This window comes from Equus asinus, chromosome 30, assembly GCF_041296235.1.
Source record: "Equus asinus isolate D_3611 breed Donkey chromosome 30, EquAss-T2T_v2, whole genome shotgun sequence".
Taxonomy (NCBI): domain Eukaryota; kingdom Metazoa; phylum Chordata; class Mammalia; order Perissodactyla; family Equidae; genus Equus; species Equus asinus.
Genome location: NC_091819.1, coordinates 21773882 through 21795382, shown reverse-complemented (window position 1 = coordinate 21795382; position 21501 = coordinate 21773882). Strand labels below are relative to the sequence as shown.

The 21501-nt window shown below is 36.4% G+C and overlaps 1 protein-coding gene and 1 long non-coding RNA gene across 3 annotated transcripts in view; one reads left to right on the top strand and one right to left on the bottom strand.

Moving 5' to 3' along the window:
* Positions 1 to 21501, bottom strand: part of DNAH14 (dynein axonemal heavy chain 14) — a 396896-nt gene that overhangs the window by 249193 nt on the left and 126202 nt on the right. The window contains exons 21-25 of the mRNA XM_070501636.1: positions 15857 to 15978; positions 6842 to 7013; positions 3358 to 3462; positions 3151 to 3269; positions 2262 to 2336 (exon numbers count right to left, since the gene is read on the bottom strand). Coding sequence (XP_070357737.1) covers positions 2262 to 2336; positions 3151 to 3269; positions 3358 to 3462; positions 6842 to 7013; positions 15857 to 15978 — 593 coding nt within the window. The remainder of the gene's footprint in view (positions 1 to 2261; positions 2337 to 3150; positions 3270 to 3357; positions 3463 to 6841; positions 7014 to 15856; positions 15979 to 21501) is intronic.
* LOC123282209 (uncharacterized) overlaps positions 1 to 21501 on the top strand; it is a 143394-nt gene that overhangs the window by 33718 nt on the left and 88175 nt on the right. The window lies entirely within an intron of this gene.

Below are 21501 nucleotides of genomic sequence, written 5' to 3'. Positions count from 1 at the left end.
GTCCCACATGCCACAACTAGAAGGACCCACAACGAAGAATATACAACTATGTACTGGGGGGCTTTGGGGAGAAAAAGGAAAAAATAAAATCTTTAAAAAAAAAAAATATATGATAGATGTGGGGCTGGCCCAGTGGCACAGTGGTTAAGTTCATACACTCTGCTTCAGCACCCCAGGGTTCACAGGTTCGGATCCCAGGCACAGACCTACACACCACTCATCAAGCCATGCTATGGTGGTGTCTCACATATAAAACAGAGGAAGATTGGCACAGATGTTACCTCAAGGACAATCTTCCTCAAGCAAAAAGAGGAAAATTGGCAACAGATGTTAGCTCAGGGCCATCTTCCTCACCAAAAAAAGAATATATATATATATATATATATATATATATATATATATATATATATATATATATAAAATAAATGTTAGAAATAAAAAAAGAAATTGATAAATCCACAAAAAAGTAGAAAATGTTTAATATAGTTTTCTAGGAAATAATGTAAGTAGACCAAAAACTGAAGACGAAAATCAAGGAAAGTTCAACGTAAGGAAAGTTACAAATGTAATTCATGATGCCCACAAATTAAGGCAAAAGTGTAATTGAGTTTCTTAATAGACTGATTAAAACCATTTGATGTAATTAAACATCCTCTAATTATTAAAAAGTTTGCAAATTAGGACTAGAATATAACTCTTTACTTTGATAAGGGGTATATTCCAGAAACCTAAGCATCATAACAAATGGTGAGGCATTAGAAGCTTTCCCAGTGAAACTGGGAACAAAAGAAAGATGCTCACTGTCATCTGTACTGGACAACATGTGTTATGTAGAACAACATGAAAATGACATTTTAAAAAGAATTGTAAAGAAAGAGGCAGGACTATCATCGTTAGCAATGATGAGACTGTCTAACCAGAAACATCCCCAAGCAACAGTTGAAAATGTGCTTGTCTATCCAATACCCAACTGCATTTTTCCAGTGTTTCTTGCCTGGAAATGTAGCTTCCTCACATGTAAGATGACAGCTGGTTCTTTTTACATCACCCCCTGGGTAAGAATTGGGGCAAAGGAAAGCCACTGTGGTTATTTATGTAAGTAAATAATAATCTGCTTTGCTCTAGAAACCTTGTGTTGGCATTCAGGATTATATTTATAAATATCGATATTAAAACTTGAAGACAAACAGCCTATCTATAATCAATAATAATTAGAAATGTAAAAGACTGTTCTAGTCAAATTAGTTTTTGGATTGTTTTGTTTTATAAACCATACTTGTTCTTTTTGTTTTTCTTCTTCTTCTTCTCCCCAAAGCCCCCCAGTACATAGTTGTATATTCTAGTTGTAGGTCCTTCTGGTTGTGCTATGAGGGATGCCGCCTCAGCATGGCTTGATGAGCGGTGCTGAGTCTGCACCCAGAATCTGAACAGACGAAACCCCAGGCTGCTGAAGCAGAGCGCGCAAACTTAATCACTCAGCCATGGGGCTGGCCCCTGTTTTTTTTTTTGAAAGGTATGCTTTTTTTGTGGTGAGGAAGATTGGCCCTAAGCTAACATCTGTTGCCAGCCTTCCTTTTTTTTTCTCTCCCAAAAGCCCCAGTGCATAGTTGTATATGCTAGGTGTAAGTCACTCTAGTTCTTCTGTGTGGGATGCTGCCACAGCATGGCCTGATGAGCGGTGCTAGGTCTGCACCCAGGATCCCAACTGACGAACCCTGGGCCACCGAAACGGAGTGTGTGAACTTAACCATTCGATCACAGGGCTGGCCCCCTTAAATTAGTTTTAAAAGTTTACACTCTGATCTTCTTTCTTCACTCTAAACATAATGCAATGATAGATTAAAATATAAAAAGGAGAACATTAAAAAGACTAAACCAAGTAAACGATTCCAGGAAGCAAAAGTGAGACAAAGTGCAGAGTGGTGAAGTGGGCTGCAACTGGAGGTCTACTGAGCACTGGCGTTTTGAAGGCAAGCAGAGATGAGTTCAGATCCTGCCCAGTTTTCAGATACTCAGGAATCTCAAACTACACAAAAACTGCCTGAATGTTATCCATGATTACACTCTCAAACTGACATCTACACTGTATAAACGGTTATTCTCCATTTAATCATGTGCCATCACGTTATATCAAAACCCATTTCATAAAGGACTTTACTCCATCTGTTTCTCTAGATACTTTTCACTTAGATTAGTGGATAATCAACCAAGTTTAAATATACATATATAACATAATTTTAGGATTTGAAAATTGTACTTACTTTTTTAGCACATCAAACATGCTTTTCTCTACATTTACCAGCCAGTGTTCTACAGCACTTCTTACACGAATTTTCCTGTAATTTTTTCAAAAATAATATTATGAAGAATTATTTTTATTCATGTTTCATTCCTTTGATAAGCCTGTAGGCTAAGCTTTCTACACTTATAATATTCACGAGCCAAAGGACTATAATTCTATGATATCTTTGGGTTTTCCTAGATCTTAATTTGGAAAACTATGCAGAAAATATATCAACTAGCTTTAGGAAATTCTAACATCAAAACTATGAATTTACAAAATTATTTACAATATCATAAGAGGTTCCAGTAAAATATGAATTTACAAAATAGATATATTACAAAGCATTTTTGGATTCCTCATTGGATCTTTTATTAAACAGCAAGCCTAGGTCAGGGTCAGGTTAGGGGTTTTGGGGTATGGGAAGGTTTTGGGGTATGGGAAGGCTTAGGGGGCAGCATTTTTTAATCAACTTATATCAGGAACCTCACGCCAAAGGTTAGTGAGCCCTTGCCATGGCTGGCAAATTGGACCAGGGTAATGGAAGGACCTAGCTTATTACAATTGCCTGAGAGCCATTCATGACAAAATGAGAGGTCAGTAGAAGCAGCCGTGGGAGCAGCATCAACAGCCCCAAGCAAATAGCAAATTTCCTTCCTATCTGTGGTCGTATAATAAGACCTTGTGTTGGCATTCAGGATATTATTAACTAAAGATACAGAAAAGTAAAATTCTGCGTAAGTACATTATCATTGAAGAAATAGTTGCTTAGCAAACATCTATGGAATACTAGAAATTTACAAGCGGAGGTTGTAAGTAATGAAGTTTTTTGGAGTCTAAATACTTAGTTTGTAACATATACATCATACTTTGGCAGCACAAGAGCTTCTCCTTCAGCAGATATGAGCATTATCACAGCGGGAGGGCCAATTTCTTGTTTCCATATCAATAATTGTTTTATATTTTCAAAACATTTCATAAGATGAGGCTGTAGACCAGAAACAAATGTCAATAACATTATAAAATTCTCACCTGGTTGGGAAATAATACTGCTGAGCAGAGAATAATGATATTACCTGTACAGACCCAGTATTTCTGCTATTAGCTAGCATATCAAGAAGTTCAGCATTGCTAAGAAAGTAAAATCTTGGAAAAATCATTCTTTTAATTTCAAGGTAGTCCTGTCCAGAACCAAAAGAAATGCAATTCAGAATATATATTTAATCATGATATGAATCACATCCTCATTTGGGCCTACATTTACATACAAAAGCCACAATATTAAGGTTACAGTATACATAGTAGTATCAGTCAAAATAACATTCCATGCTCAATGAAAGCTATATTTAAACTGCTAAAAAATTTTAATAAAGCAAAACTAAAACAAATGAAAACCAAAACAAAAATAAAAACAAACCAACAGATCTCCCCTTACACACACAGGCACACACACAGAGCCACACATACAATTGTATTATTGATCATTAATAAAGCACTGTATTTTGATATTATCAGCATTACTTTCCCATGCTGTCAACTTTCTGCTCTTATTTCCCTATCCTCTTAGAGAATAAGCTGTCATTTCAGCAGTTCACTTCATATTCTACTGTACAGAGAATTCCTGTATTTCCATCCCTCCCCACAACTTAGCTGCATTCACACCAGTCTTAACTCTTTTCCTTCTTTACAGAGGAAGAGACACCCATTCACTTATGCCAGGCTAAGCTATCCTTGTTTTATTTATCACTCTCCTATATCTTCAAACTCTCCTTTGCAACAGGCTTCTCTCTTAAATTTCTCTCATTAAAAAAATATATAAGAGGGGCCAGCCCCTCGGCTGAGTGGTTAAAAGTTCCATGCGCTCCGCTATGGAGGCCCAGGTTCATGAGTTCGCATTCTGGGCACAGACCTGCTCCACTTGTCAGCCATGCCATGGAGTCATCCCACATACAAAATAGAGGAAGATTGGCACGGATGTTAGCTCAGGGCTAATCTTTCTCAAGCAGAGAAAAAAAAGAGGATTGGCAGCAGATGTTAGCTCAGGGAAAATCTTCCTCACCACAAAAAAAATGTGTGTGTGTGTGTATATATATATATGAAATGCTCTCTCTCCTTTTGTTCTCCTCTAGCTACTGTCTACTTGCCCAGCTTCTCTCCACAGTCAAAGTTCTTGAAAAGATAGTCTATAAACTCAAAATCTTTAATTATTCATCTCTCAGTAAATAAATGGCTCTGCTATCCAGCCCCCACTGTTACCAAATTTACTGGAGCTTTTCAGTCTTCTTGTTACATGATATTTCCATAGAATTTGTCTCTGTTGACTCTGTCCTTCATTTTGACTTTTGGGATTTCATTCTGCTGTTTTTCTTCATCCCTCAGCCACTTTTCTTATCATTTGCCTTCAACATCACCCTTTGTCCCCTACACTTTAATGTTGACACCTGTTGAGTTCCATCCTCATCACTCTTTCTACCCATTATGTCCTTCCTGAGCTATTTGATACATATCCACTTGTTCTTTGGCTCAGGTCACTTCCCTCTGCGCTAGATCTATATACCCAATTGCTGATTGAAGATGTTCATTTGATTATCCTGCAAGTATTAGATTTTCAATATGTACAAACTTACATGTTTCCACACAGGCCCCCTCCTCTAGTTCCTATCTCTGTAGTGTGATCATTTTCTACTTTGTTGGTCAAGCCAGAAATCCAGGCACAATCTTGGACCTCTGTCTTTTATCTTCTACTTACCTATCAGAAGCTCCTGGCTCCACCGTCTTTCATCCTTACCATGATCTTACTTTAGTTCCCCCAATATTTTTAGTCTTTCGACTAGTTTCTTTGTATCTATCCTCACTGCCCCCACTCTATATGTACTCTATGCCTCCTTCCAGGGAGATATTTCTAAATTAAATCATTTCACTCTCCTGTTTAAAGTCCTTCAGTGGCTACTCAATAAAGTCAAAATTCATTGTGATATGCAAGGCCCTTCATCATCTTCCCGTGTCCCTGGAGAATCTCATCTTTAACCACTTTCCCATCTGCAATCAATGTTCCATCTGTACCATCTTGTTTACAACTCCAGAATGTGCCATACTTGCTTGGCTCCATATCTGTACTTTTCCCCCTTGCCTAGGATGCTCTTCCCACACACCCACCTACCCTCTGACTCCTTTACCTGGCTAACTCATACACTTTCAATTATCACTTCCCCCAGACTGGGTTAATTTCTCGTCTTCGATATGGTCATACTATCCAACCTATCATAGCATACATCACATTGTAATATCTCTTTATTCTTTTTGTTTCCTGTAATAGATTTGGGATTTGGTAATAATAGAGAATATGTCTTTTATCTCTGTAGTCCAAGCATCTGCAGCAGTGCCTGGTATAAAGTAGGTGCTCAATACATGAGTAAATGGAAAATTACTGGTCGGTAATGATGTTTAGTCCAAAGATATGCTAGAAATAATTACAAGGCTTATCTCAGTGAGCTCCCAGTAAACTGGCTATTATTAACCAGATAACTCTGGGTGCAGCCCCTCATGACTTCCCCAGCTCATGGATTTATATAGCAGAGGGTCTTCCTGGGCAGAGAACTTTCTATAGGCTGTAACTGCCATATGTGGGTATTCTGGAGGGGTCATCTCAGTGGTCATCACAACCACTGAGACTTGTGTTCAACAGGGAAAAGAGATGAATGGCTGGAAAAAACTCATGGCTTATGAAGTGAAGTGAATATGTTCACCATGAATCTCAAATTTTAAAACCCAGTATTAAAAGATGTGTATGTCTAGCTGACAATTTAATGTTCTGACAATGTATAAATATATGGAATCAATAATTTAATTTATAAAATCATCAAAATATTCAATTTCAACTTTTGCAGATTTTATCAACTTAATAATAATAGTAGTGCTAATATAAATAACATTCATTAACTACTTTGTGACAGCTCATGTGCTTTAAACACTTTAAATGCATTATTTCCTTTGGCACAAAGCCCCTCAAGGTTGGCACTGTTCCAATTTAAATTTAATTTATTCCCAATTTACAGATAAAGAAACTTACGCACTTAAAAATTTGGTACCGGGGTGAGCTTGGTGGCGTAGTGGTTAAGTTTGTGTGCTCTGCTTTGGCAGCCCAGGGTTCGCAGGTTCGGATCCCAGGTGCAGACCTAGCACTAGTCATTAAGCCACACTGTGGTGGCATCCCACATAAAATAGGGGAAGATTGGCACGGATGTTAACTTAGCAACAGTCTTCCTCAAGCCAAAAAAAGAGGAAGATTGGCAACAGATGTTAGCTCAGGGCCAATCTTCCTCACACACATATGCACACAAATTTGGTACTTTGCCTAAGGTCATTTAGATTGGTACATTTACTTTTTACTTTTTTCTCCTTTTGATAGCATTTTCATTAACCCTATAGATGGTGAGAGTTTGAAATATTGTTGGCAGCTAGAGTAAAGAAGAAAATCGCATTGGAATTAGTGTCTGTAGTGCATTACACAATATTTTGTAGATTAAATGATTCTCCATTTTAGGATTGCTGTAGTTTTACCTCAAGACTTTTCTTTATATAGTCAATATATTTATTGCAATTTTGCAGAATTTCAAGGACTCCTGCAGAGGTGGTTATTCGCAAAACATCCAGTTTGTTTTGTACTTTTAACATTATTTCTTTCCACGTGGAAATCACTTGAGAGAAGAGTTTTGCTTCTTCTGGTAGCTGCCTTTAGAAAGAATGTTAGAGATAATTTTATTTTTTGAAGGTACTGTAATTAAAATTTATAATCTAAATGCATTTGCCACAGAATACTGTTCAATTTAAAAATGTTTTGATATGCTTTTTTTGATGATCATTCATTATATTTTTCACGAGGGTGTTATGTACAAGTGATGTACGTGGTAGGAAACACTAGGATACATTAGACATGCATCCCTCATTTAACAACATTATACTTAGTGAGAGGAATAAATAGATGTATACAAGTTTGACATAAGTGAGTAGAAGCGATTTGTGTCCTAGGAAATGTAATAAAACAAAGGGCTACTGAAATTCTAGAGAGGAAATGGGATCTGGGGAGAGCTTCTTGAAGAAGCTATTTGATCTGCATTTCAAAGGAGGAATAGTGCTTTCACATGAAGAGAATTGCAGAGGGGGCATTCGGCTGAGGAGCGAGAGTATAGAAGTGTGTATAAAAAAATCCAAGTTCTATTAATAACTATCTAATCTTAAAGGATGAGGAAATGTAAAGTAGGTTCAGCATAGGTATAGAAATTTTCCTTTATAGAATATTATCATCATTTTCTCCCCTTGGAAAAGGGAAGCAAAACCCACAGATGGCATGATAATCCACTGATATATTAATTTGAGTCTTGTTGCTGCTACTGTTGGAGTTGAATGAGGGAAGGATTTTCAAAAGTTGTATGCTCTAGTTCTTTCACTTTCTCTGCTCACCTACATTTCCCACTCCCATCTCACCCCAGCCTCAACCTGATTCAAGTTCCTCAAGGCTTGGAGGATGAGGTAGAGAAGAAATTAGAGAAAAAGGCTTTTTTTAAAAAAAACTTCACCTGGTGTTATTTTTTTCTCTTTTACCTCTTAAATGCCCTCTGTCAGAGCAGTTATCCACAGGGTATATCACTGGGGTCTTTAGAGTCCCAGTAGCAGGAGCTTCTACATTGCAGGATTCCCTGGCTCTCTCCAGCTGACCTCTTACAACCATTCTTCACTATTGCTTTAAGTAGTATACTTCTGGGATTCCCTTGTTCTGGCCAGCAAGCATTTTGAGTGGAGATCTTTCAAGATGGAAACTTCTACCGTATCTCCTTGGTCTGAGTCAGGATTCTCAACATGAACACTACTGACATTTTTGGCCAGGTAATTCTTTGCTGGGGGGTGGAGTGCTTTCCTGTGCATTGTAGGATGTTTAATATCCTCTATTCACTAGATGCTAGTAGTATCCCCCAAAGTTGTGACAATCAAAAATGTCTTCAGACATTGCCAAATGTCCCTAGGAGGGCAAAATCACCTCTTGTTGAGAACAAGTGGTCCAAGATAACCATGTATTCTTGCACTTCTTTGCTCTACTATTAAAGGCTGATTCAAAATTCTCCAGAGAAGAGGCAACACATGTCAAGCTTTTCCAAGAGCCCTCCCACCATTATCGCATTCCCCACCTTGGTGAGGAAATTTCTACAGCTTACAAATTTTACCTACAAATTTCTACAGCTTAGCAAAAATCCTATTATGGGAAGAGACTTCAATCTCCCCTTCTGTTAAGCACCCTCCCATTGTCTCTGGGAGTTTCTAGTGCAATTCATAGTTAGTTTAGATTAAGGGTAAATGACACAGCATCCTCTGTTCTCACAAATTCCCTTTAAAGAATTCTTTCCTTTTGGGGCTGGCCCCATGGCCTAGTAGTTAAGTCCGCATGCTCTGCTGTGGCGGCCCAGGATTTCGCTGGTTCAGATCCTGGGCGTGGACATGGAACCACTCATCAGGCCACATTGAGACAGTGTCCCATGTGCCACAACTAAAATATACAAATATGTACTGGGGGGATTTGGGGAGAAAAAGCAGAAAGAAAAAAAATAGATTGGCAACAGTTGTTAGCGCAGGTGCCAATTTAAAAAAAAAGAAAGAATTCTTTCCTTTAATGAATCTCTCTTCCCTTTCCTCTTTTTCACATTTTCACCCTTGTATTAGGGCCCATTGTCCTTCGTTAGCCACTATATGGAGGCAGGTCCAATAGACACCTATTATTTCTTGTCTTTACAACTATATACAGAAGCCTTCTGCATCCCGTAATTAAAAGCCCCCTTTTCAACTTCATAACAAATCCTGTAAAAGAACACCTGGTGACATTTTGAACCCCCTACCTAGGAGTCTTACCTCTCCATAAATTAAGAAATATTTAGTAAAAAAGTAGTATTAAAATTTGAATTTAAGGCTATATTTCTTAGGTATGTGCTTTGACCTTTGAGGACTATCAGAATAACCATAGACTAATAGAAGAATCTAAAACATTCACAGGACAAGAAATAGATGTGTATAACAAAAATGGATGTTGTTCCCTACAAAGCAATACTCCTATCTAAACACCTACTCATTCTATTTTGTAAACCTCAAATAACTCGCCTTTGCCCCTAAAATAAAGTTCAAAATATTTAACCTAATATTCAAGGTCTTCTATTGTCTGCGTAATATGCCTAACAATTACACTCCATGACTTCCTACCTTATTTCAGAATGGCTCCTACACTAGCTTGTGTGATTTACTGTCAGTAGGTTAAATTCTCTTAAATACGTATGTCTCAACTTAAGCACTCTTAAGACCAATCGCTTTAAAAAGAGACCAATTAATTTGAATGCTATGAATAGAAAGAAAAGGCAAAAATTTCAGCAATTGTCTAGGACCTCTATTCTTTCACATGATCCAAAGTAAAAAACTATCATTAATGTATGAATGCTATTAAAAACATGTTTATGAGTAACGTCAACTTCATGGCACAGTGAGCTCTTCCCTTAGACTCTCCCCTCTAAGATACGATGAAAAGGACATTCATAAACCAACAGAGGACATTCACACAATACAAAAGGTGTCTGAAGAACCCATGCAACCATACATCTGAAGATGGAGATGCTGGACTCCCAGAGGAAGTGGAAGGAGGTAAGAGGACCTCCTCTCCTTCTCTAATGGCAGTGACTGAGGGTGCCAGACCATGAGCTACTCTGAGAAAAGAGGGGAAGGGGTGGATCTCTGCAGGAACACCTTCACTCTCCAAGTTCCCTCACAGCCCATGGGAAAGCCCCACACAGAGGTGGCTAAGCTATTGTGGGGGTGTCTTCATCAAGCCAGTACCACAGGAGAGCAGATAGCAAGGGCAGAGTGAGAATGCCCCGGAAATGTGCAGGCGAAAGAAAACACCCCTCCCCCTACCCAGTGCTCCAGCTCAGCCAGTTGGCCAGAGCACATGGTGTAGGTTAGAAAAGCAGTAGCTGTGAGCAAGTGAGTAGGAAATCGCAGACAGACCCGTCAGCATAGATTCTAAGGACAGGCACAAATGCCAAAGGTCACGGTGGGCTCAGAAGACACAGCTCTGGACCCCGCCCCCAGTGGTGGCAGGTGGAAGCTGTGACCATACACTATCACCATGCAAAGACACAAATTCACTCCATCAAATAGTATGAAGAGGTATATTAATACTCCAGACCAGAAGGAAAATGACAAGCACCCAGAAATCAATCCTGAAGGCACTGAAATTTACAATCTAAATGACAGAGAATTAAAAATAGTTGTCATAACAAAACTCAACCAGTTAAGAAAATACAGAAATAGAGTTCAATGAAATCACGAATATAATTAATGAACAGAGGGAATTCTTCACAAAAGAGATTGAAACTATAAAGAAAAACCAATAAAAAATGTTGGAGATGAAAAACACAATGGATGAGATGAAAGATCTGGACTCGCTCAATAACAGAGCTGATATTATGGAGGACAGAATCAGCAGTCTGGAGGGCAGAAATATAGAAATGCTTCAGTTGGAGGAGAGAGAACTAAGACTAAAAAGAAATGAAGAAATTCTCCAAGAAATATCTGAATTAGGAAATACAACATAAGGATGAGAGGTATTCCTGAGGGAGAAGAGAAGGAGAATGGAGCAGAAAGCTTGTTCAAAGAAATAATAGCTGAGAACTTCCCAAATCTGGGGAAGGAGCTAGAAATACAAGTAAAAGAAGCCAATAGAACTCCTAATTATATCAATGTAAAAAGATCTTCTCCAATGCATACAGTAATAAAACTGGCAAAAGTCAATGACAAATAAAAAATATTAAGGGCAGCAAGCCAGAAGAAAATAACCTACAAAGGAACTCCTATCAGGCTTTCAGTGGATTTCTCAACAGAAACCTTACAGGCTAGGAGAGAGTGGAATGATATATTCAAAATTCTGAAAGACAAAAACTTCCAGCCAAGAATACTCTATCCAGCAAAAATATCCTTCAGATATGATGGAGAAATAAAAACTTTCCCATATAAACAAGAGCTAAGGGAGTTCCTTGTCGCAAGATCCCCCCAACAAGAAATGCTCATAAAGGCCCTCATTCCTGAAAAAAAGAGAAGGAGTTTACAAAGCCTTGAGCAGGGAGATAAACAGGCAGACAAAATCAGAAAATAAAAGCTCTCTATCAGAACAGGTTAGCAAACACTTAATTACAACATTTAAGATACAGGGAAAGAAAATATCAAAAATAAATATAGGAGCCGGCCTGTTGGTGTAGTGGTTAAGTTCACACACTCTGCTTCAGCAGCCAGTTTGGATCCCAGACACAGACCTACGCACCGCTTATCAAGCCCTGCTGTGGCAGGCATCCCATGTATAAAGTAGAGGAAGATGGGCACGGATGTTAGCTCAGGGCCGATCTTTCTCAGCAAAATAGAGGCGGATTGATGGCAAATGTTAGCCCAGGGCTAATCTTCCTCAAACTAAATAAATAAATGCACTTCATTTTAACCACAAACTCACAACACAAGATGGAATAAGTTGTGACAACAATAACTTAGACAGGGAAGAGGAAAGGGAAAGAATTGGCTTAGTCTAGGGAAATAAGGGGCTATCAGAAAATGGAACATCTCATCTATGAGATTTTTATACAAACCTCATGGTAACCACTAAACAAATAACCAGAACAGAGACACAAATGATAAATAAAGAGAAAACCATCATAGAGAACTACCAAACTGAACTGGTAGTCCAAAATATACAGGATGAGAAACAAGGGAAATACAGAACAACCAGAAAATGAATGCTAATATGCCAGCATTAAGCCCTCATGTATCAATAATCACTCTAAATGTAAATAGATTGAATTCTCCAATCAAAAGACTTAGAGTTGTGGGATGGATTAAAAAACGAGACCCAACAATATGCTGCCTCCAGGAAACACATCTCAGCTATAGAGACAAACATAGGCCCAACTTAACAAACAAGAAAAATCTGAAATAAGCAATCTTAAGCTACACCTAACAGAATTCAAAGAAGAAGAAGAAAGAAAGCCCTAAGTCAGCTGAAGGAGGGAAATAATAAAAATTAAAGCAGAAATAAATGAAAATGAAACCAGTAAAATAGTATAAAGGATCAATGAAACTAAGAGCTGGTTCTTTGACAGGATCAACAATATTGACAAACTGTTAGCCAGACTAAGGAAGAAAGAAAGAAGGCTCAAGTAAATAAAAGAGGAAAAATTACAATGGAAACCACAGAAATACAAATAGAATAGTATGAAAAACTATATGCCAACAAATTGGACAATCTAGAAGAAATGGATAAATTCTCAGACTCATACAACATACCAAAACTGAATCAAGCAGAAATAGACAATCTGGGGCTGGCCTGGTGGCGCAGCAGTTGGGTTCATGCATTCCACTTTGGTGACATGGGGTTCCTGGTTCAGATTCTGGGCATGGACCTATGCACTGCTTATCAAGCCATACTGTGGCAGGCATCCCATGTATAAAATGGAGGAAGATGGGCACAGATGTTAGCTCAGGGCCAATCTTCCTCAAAAACAAAAGAAGAAGAAGAAATAGATAATCTGAATAGACAAATCACAAGTCAAGAGACTGAAACAGTAATCAAAAGCCTCCCCAAAAATAAAATTCCAGGACCAGATGGCTTCTCTGGAGAATTCTACCAAACATTCAATGAAGATTTAATACCTATCCTTCTAGAACCATTCCAAAAAGTTGAAGAAAATGGAACACTTCCTAACACACTTTATGAGGCCAACATCACCCTGATCCCAAAGCCAGACAAGGACAACACAAAGAAGGAGAATTACAGGCCAAAATCATCAATGAACATAGATGCAAAAATCTTCAACAAAACATTGGCAAATCAAATACAGCAATACATTAAAAGGATCATGTACCATGATCAAGTGGAATTTATACCAGGGACACAGGGATGGTTCAACATCCACAAATCAATCAATGTGATACACCACATTAACAAAACGAGGAATAAAAACCAATGATCATCTCAATAGATGCTGAGAAAGCATTTGACAAGATCCACCATCCATTTATGATAAAGACTCTCATTAAAATGGGTATAAAAGGAAAGTACCTCAATATAATAAAGGCCACATATGAAAAACCCACAGCCAACATCATACTCAATGGGGAAAAACTGAAAGCCATCCCTTTGAGAACAGGAACAAGACAAGGGTGCCCACTCTAACCACTCTTATTCAACACAGTCCTGGAGATTTTGGCCAGAGCAATTAGGCAAGAAAAAGAAATAAAAGGTATCCAAATAGGCAATGAAGAAGTGAAACTCTCGCTGTTTGGAGATGACATTATTTTATATATAGAAAACTCTAAAGAATCCATCAGAAAACTATTAGAAATAACAACCACTGCAAAGTTGCAGGGTACAAAATTAACTTACAAAAATCAGTTGCATTTCTATACTCTAATAAAAACAACAGAAAAAGAACTCAAGAATAGAATCCCATTTACAATCACAACAAAAAGAATAAAATATATAGGAATAAATTCAACCAAGGAGGTGAAAGACCTATACACTGAAAACTGTTAAGACATTATTGAAAGAAATCGATGATGACATAAAGAAATGGAAAGACTTTCCATGCACATGGATTGGAAGAATAAACATAGTTATAATGTCCATACCTAAAGGAATCTACAGATTCAATGCAAATCCAATCAGAATCCCAATAACATTCTTCATGGAAATAGAACAAAGAATGCTAAAATTCATATGGGGCAACAAAAGACCCCAAATAGCTAAAGCAATCCTGAGAAAAAAGAACAAAGCTGGAGGCATCACAATCCCTGACTTCAAAGTATACTACAAAGCTATAGTAATCAAAACAGTATGGTACTGGCACAGAAAGAGACAGACAGATCAATGGAACAGAACTGGAAGCCCAGAAATAAAACCACTCCTCTATAGATAGCTAATCTTTGACAAAGGAGCCAAGAACATACAATGGAGAAAGGAAAGTCTCCTCAATAAATGGTTGGGAAAACTGGACAGCCACATTCAAAAGAATGAAAGTAGACCATTATCTTTTGCCATACAGAAAAATGAACTCAAAATAGACCAAAGACTTGGAGGTAAGACGTGAAACCATAAACTCCTAGAAGATAAAATAGGCAGTACACTCTTTGACATCAGTCTTAGAAGAATCTTTTCGAATACCATGTCTACCTGGGCAAGGGAAACAAAAGAAAAAATTAACAAGTGGGACTTCATCAAACTAAAGAGGTCCTACAAGGCAAAGGAAACCATGAACAAAACGAAAAGACAACCCACAACTCGCACAATTCAACAACAATAAAACAATCAACTCGATCAAAAAATGGTCAGAGGATATAAGCAGACATTTTTCCAAAGAAGACATACAGATGGCCAATTGGCACATGAAGAGATGTTCAACATCACTAATCATCATGGAAATGCAAATCAAAACTATACTAAGATATCACCTTACACCTGTTAGAATGGCTATATTCACCAAGACAAAAAATAACAAATGTTGGAGAGGATGTGGAGAAAAGGGAACCCTCATACACTGCTGGTGGGAATGCCAACTGGTGCAGCCACTATAGAAAACAGTATGGAGATTCCCCCCCCCAAAAAAAAATAGAAATATCATACAACCCAGCTATCCCACTACTTCGTATTTATCCAAAGAACTTGAAATCAACAATTCAAAGAGACTTATGCACCCCTATGTTCATTGCAGCATTATTTACAATAGCCAAGAAGTGGAAGTAACCCAAGTGCCCATCAACTGATGATTGTATAGAGAAGAGGTGATATATGTATATATATATATACACACACACACACACACACAAAGGACTACTACTCAGCCATAAAAAAAGACACAATTGTGCCATTTGCCACAACATGGATGGACCTTGAGGGTATTATGTTAAGTAAAATAAGCCAGAGAGAGAAAGATAAATACTGTAGGATTCTACTCATCTGTGGAAGATAAACTAACACATGGACAAAGAGAACAGATTAGTTGTTACCAGACGGTTGGATATAAGGGGTGAAGGGGCACATTTATTTGGTGACTGACAAATATTGTGCAACTGAAATCTCACAATGTTATAAGCTATTATGACCTCAATAAAATAAAGTAAATTCATATCCAGGGTAAAAAAAACCCCCAAGAAACATGTTTATTGTTCATACCAAAACCACACTAATATTCCAGAACTAAATAGACATGTAGTATTGTGGCTTAGGGACTATAATGACATATCTGACACTTCTTTCCCAGTCCTTAATAGCTTTATATCAATAATTCAGAAATAAGGCTTTTTTAAAAAAAAAAAAAGATAATGCTTGCAATCTTTTATGAAAGAAAAACACCACAATAATGATTCAGTAGACTATCCTCCTATTCCTATAGGTAGGATTGTTTTAGAGTGTGCATTAAAGAAATGCTCTCTCAAGGATTACAAGAAATAAATTACCTGGTATGCAGTTTTTTGCCTGCATATGGCCTATTTTAATTTTTTTACCTTTGTATTTCTAAAGAGTGAAAAATTGGTTCAAGATAAAGCCAATTTCTTTGACAGTTCATCCATTCCTCAAGAGTGTAAGAGAAGAGAGTCAAGTTTTTATCCCATGTATCCACAAGATCCTACAATGATGAAATCACACATATATACAAATCCAAATATATAAAATACTCTAGAAGAGTCATATAATAGAAACTGAGATCAAACGTCATTATCAGTCACCGACATACAGCAAGTAATTAATAGAGGGTCACATAAATAAATATAAATCTAATTATATTTAGTTTGGGGAAAGATTTGAGATTCTTGTTCATCCAATTTTGTCTTATTTATTATACAATATACTAATTTTTTGGTATGTATATTCTTTCATTCCTTTCTTTAAACATTTTTGCACATATGTACATGTACATGTAATATCTTTAATAATTCACATATATACAACCATATTACATATTGTTCTGTAACTTGCTTTTGTTTTAAACCCAATAATGTCTTTTAGAGAGGGTTTATGTTAGTAATTATAGGTTTTCTTCATTCTTCTAGTTTCTGAAAATTTCATTTTGTGGATATAACATCTTTTTCTGACTAGTATATTTATTAATTTATTAAAGTAATAGGAAAATAGTTAAAAACCAATTAATACTAAAATGCTTATTTAAAAACCAGTAGACTGGTGTATCCTCTAACTCTGGCTCCTCAGAAGGAACCACTTGTAACTCGTTTACATTTCTCTTCTGTTATTTACCTCCATATTTCTTCCTTTTAAAATCTACTTTATATTTCAATAGCTTTATTCAGGTGTAATTGACATAAGTAAACTGCACATATTTAAAGTGTAAATTTGATGTCTTGACATATGCTTATACCTGTGAAACAATCACCATCATCAAGGTAATGAACACATCCATTACCCTCTTGTAATCTCTTCCTCCTACACCTACCTCTCTCATCCCTAGCAACCACTGATCTACTTTCTGAAACTATGGACTAATTTGCATTTTATAGAATTTTATATAAATTCTTTTTGGTATTCTTTTTGGTCTGAATTCTTTCACTCAGCATAATTATTTTGAGATCCCTTCATCTTGTTGCGTATATCAATAGTCCATTTCTTTTCACTGCTGAGTAGTATTCCACTGGATAGATTTACCATATATTTATCATTCACCAGATATGCACCAGGGTTGCTTCCTATTTTTCACTGTTACAAATAAAGCTTCTATGAATATTCAAGTGCAAGTGTTTGTATGGACATAAGCTTTCCTTTCTCTTGGGTAAATACATAGGAGTGGAATAGCTGGATCATGTGGTAGGTGTATTTTAAACCTTTTAAGAAACTTTGTAAGTGATTGTAACATTTTTACAGCAGTGTATGAGAGTTTTAGTTGCTCTACATCCTCACCAAAACACAGGATGATCTTTTTTTCTTTTTTAAGATTTTCTTTTTTCTTTTTCTTCCCAAAGCCCCCCAGTACATAGTTGTATATTTTTAGTTGTGGGTCCTTCCAGTTGTGGCATGTGGGGTGCTGCCTCAGCATGGCCTGATGAGTGGTGCCATGTCTGCGCCCAGGATCCGAACTGGCAAAACCCTGGGCCACTGAAGCAGAAAGGGTGAACTCAACCGCTCGGCCACGGGGCGGCCCCTGGGATGATCTTTTTAATTCTACTCATTCTATACAGTGGTATCTCATTGGGACTTTAGCATTTCCCTGATGAGTAATGAAATTAAGCATCTTTGCATGTGTTTTTTTTCCTATCCATATATCTTCCTTAGTGAAGTGTCTGTTTAAATCTTTTGCCCATTTCTTTACTGCTTTGTATTTTGAGAGTTCTTTATATATTCTGGATACAAGCCCTTTATCAAATATATGCTTTGCAAATATTTTCTCCAAGTCTGTGGCTCATATTTTTTTTCCTTAACAATGTCTTTTGAAGAGCACAAATTTTAAATTTTGATGAAATCCAATTGATAGATTTTTCCTTCTACTGATTATTCTTTTGGTGTCACACTGAAGAAACCTGCTTAGCCCAAGGTCACAAAAATTTTCTCTGATGTTTTCTTCTAGAAGTTTCATAGTTTTACATTTTGCATCTATGATATGTTTTTGAGTTAGATTTTGTATATGCTACAAGATATGGCTTGAAGGTTTTTAAAATCTATTTGTTTTGTGTATGACTGTCCACTCATGCTAGCACCATTTCTGAAAAGACTACTGTTTCTTCTCAGAATTGTTTTTACACCTTTGTGGAAAATCAGTTGTCCATATATATGTGGCTCTATTTCTGTACTCTCTGTTCTGTTCCATTTATTTGTCTATCTTTAAACAAATCTAAAACGGTTTTGATAACTGTAGCTTTATATTAAGTCTTAAAATCAGGTAGTGTTGATCTTCCAATTTTGTTCCTCTTTTTCAAAATTGTTTAAGCTATTCTAGTTCCTTTACATTTTCATAAGAATTTTAGAATCAGCTTGTTAATTTCTATCACTAGTCGGCTAGGATTTTGATTGGTATTGCATCACATCTAGATCCTTTTGGGGATATTGAACATTTTAATTATATTGAATCTTCAGATGCATGAACACAGTATATCTTCCATTTATTCGGGTCTTTCATTTCTCTCTGCAGGGTTTTGTAGTTTTTAGTGTATAGGTCCTACATATCTTTTGTCAGACTTATCCCTAAATCTCTCATATTCTTTATTATGCTATTGTCATTGACATTTTTTAATTTCAATTTCCAGTTGTTCATTGCTAATTATATAGAGTGCAGTTGATTTTTGTATACTAATCTTGTATTCTGAAAACTTGCTAAAGTGAGTTTTATTTACATTTTTTGTAATTTTATTGGACTTTTTGCATAGGCAATTATGTCATCTGAGTAAAAAGAATATTTTACCTCTTCTTTTACAATATAGATGCTTTTTGTTTCTTTTTGTTGCCTTAATACATTGGCTAGAGCCTCCACTACAACGTAGAATAGAAGTGGTGAGAGAAGACATCCTTGTTCCCGATCTTAGTGGAAAGCGTTCAGTCTTTCACCAGTAAGTATGATGTTAGACACAGGTTTTCATAGATGTTCCTTATCAGGTTGAGGATGTTCTCTTCTAGTCCTAGTTTGTTGAGAGGTTTTTTTTAAGAAAATAATCAGAAATGGACATTGGATTTTGTAAAATGCTTTTTCAGCATGTACTGAGAAGATCATATGGTTTTTCTTTTTTAGTTTAATGTGGTGAATTACATTGATTGATTTTTGAATGTTAAACCAACCTTGTACTTCTTAGATTACTCCATCTTGGTTATAATACATCATCCTCTTTATATATATTGATGGATTTTATTTGGAAATTTTTGTTTAGAATTTTTGCATCTGTATTCAAGAAGGCTATTGGTCTCTAGTTTTCTTACAATGTCTTTGTCTGGTTTTGGTCTCAGAGTAATTCAGGCCTCACAGAATGAGTTAGGAAGGATTCCTTCCTCTACAGTATTCTTGAAGAGTCTGTGTAGAATTTCTTCCTTAAATATTTTGTATAAGCCACCTGGACCTGGACTTTTTCTTGTCCGAAGATTTTAAACCATCATTTCAATATCTTTAGTACATACAGGTCTATTCCAGTTATCAATTTCTTCTTGAGCGAGCTTCAGTAATTTGTGTTTTTCAAGGAATTTGTCCATTTCATCTTTGTTGAATTTATTGATTTAATGTTGTTCATAATATTCACTTGTTATCCATCTAATATTTGTAGAATCTGTAGTGATGTCACCCCTTTTATTCCTGATGTTGGTAATTTGTGAGTTCTTTTTTCCACTGGTTTTGAGTAACTGATTATGATGTCTCTTGAGCTTGGAGTCTATTGAGCTTCTTAAATCTGTGGCTTTATTGTTTTCAATACATTTAGAACAGATTGGCCATTATTTCTTCAAATTTTTTTCCTCCTGTTTTTCCCTCTCACTCTTCATCTTGGAAAATTCCAATTACATGTCTATGATATTGCCCAAAGTTTTCCCACAGGTCACTGATGTTCTTTTCATTTTTAAAAATTATCTTTTCTCCCTGTATTTCACTTTGTATAGTTTCTAATGTTACGTTTTTAAACTCACTAATCTTTTCTCTTGCAATATCTGATCTGCTGTTAATCCCATCCAGTGTATATTTCATATTAGATATTATAGTTTACATCCCTAGAAGTTTGATTTTGGTATTTTAAAAAATATTTTTCACATATCTACTTAACTTTTAAACATACGGAATGTAGTTATAATAATTGTTTTAATGTTCTTGTCTGTAACATCTGTGTCAGTTCCACATCAATTTCCACTGGTTAATTTTTCTTTTCATTATGAGTTACATTTTCTTGCTTCTTTGAATGTCTGATAATCTTTAATTAGATTCCAGATGTTGTGAATTTTACCCTACTGGGTACTGGATATTTTTGTTTTCCTATAAATATTCTTGAGCTTTGTTTTGAGTGCAATTAAATTACTTAGACACAGCGACATCATTTTGGGTTTTGCTTTTAAGATTTTTTAGGGAGAATAAGAGCAGCATTTAGTCTAGGCTAATTATTTTATATTACTGTGGCAAAATCCTTTTAAGTGCTCTATCTCATGCTCATGAATTATAAGGTTTTCTGTTGTGGCTGATTCCACAACACTACTGGGCACTATTCCCAGCCCTGTGTGAATGGTTCCCTCTCATCTTCTCAAGCAGTCATTTCCCTGGTCTCGAGTAGTTTCCTTACATTCACATGCCAGTGATTGGGTCTGCTGAATACTTGAGTAGGGACCTTCCACAGATCCTTGAAGTTCTCATTCCATGCAGATCTGTCCTTCCTGTTACTTTATCCTACAAATTCTAGCCTCCTTTGGCTCCTCAGTCTTTCAACAGCATCTCTTAACATCAGGGAGTCTATCAGGCTCTGGTTTGATTCCTCTCTTTTACCCCCAGTCAAGGCCTAGAAACTCAAGGCAGTAAGTTGGGGCAATCGTAGGGCTTGCCTAGTTTGTTTTCCATCTCTCAAGGATCCTTGTCCCTCAAGGCCTGATGTCCAGTGTACTAAAAACCATTTTTCCATATATTTTTTCTGTTCTGCTTTGGGTATTTCGGGCAGGATGGAATATCTTGTCCGTATACTCCATCTTGCCTGGAAGTGGAAGTCTTTCTGTGTGTGTGCTGTAATTTTTCAGCTTCAGTATGCCTAACTTATCATTTATTAAATTTTACATTTTAATAAAGGCATTTAATTCTCTAAATATTCCTTTTTACAGGGCTCTAGCCAATTGTGACAAGGTTTGATTTATAACTCTCTCCTTTCTGCTTATTTCTACTTTAAAAAAAATTTGATTATATTTACTGTATATTCTTATGGTTGTTTTTAAATTTCCATTTTTTTGTGAATGATTTTGTTGTCTTTTTTTTTTTGCTATTTTTCTGTTCTTCATTTTTTATTTTACCTCATGTTTAGAGCATGTGGTCTAAGGTTTATCCCTTTTTGTAACTTATTGAGTTCTTTTCTCTAAGGTCCAATTAATTGACATTTTCTCTAAATATCTGTTTGCAAATAATGTGAATTCCATTTGTTGAGTACATATTTCTCTCTCTCATTCTATCTGTAATCAGTTATGTTAATTTTACTATTAAATA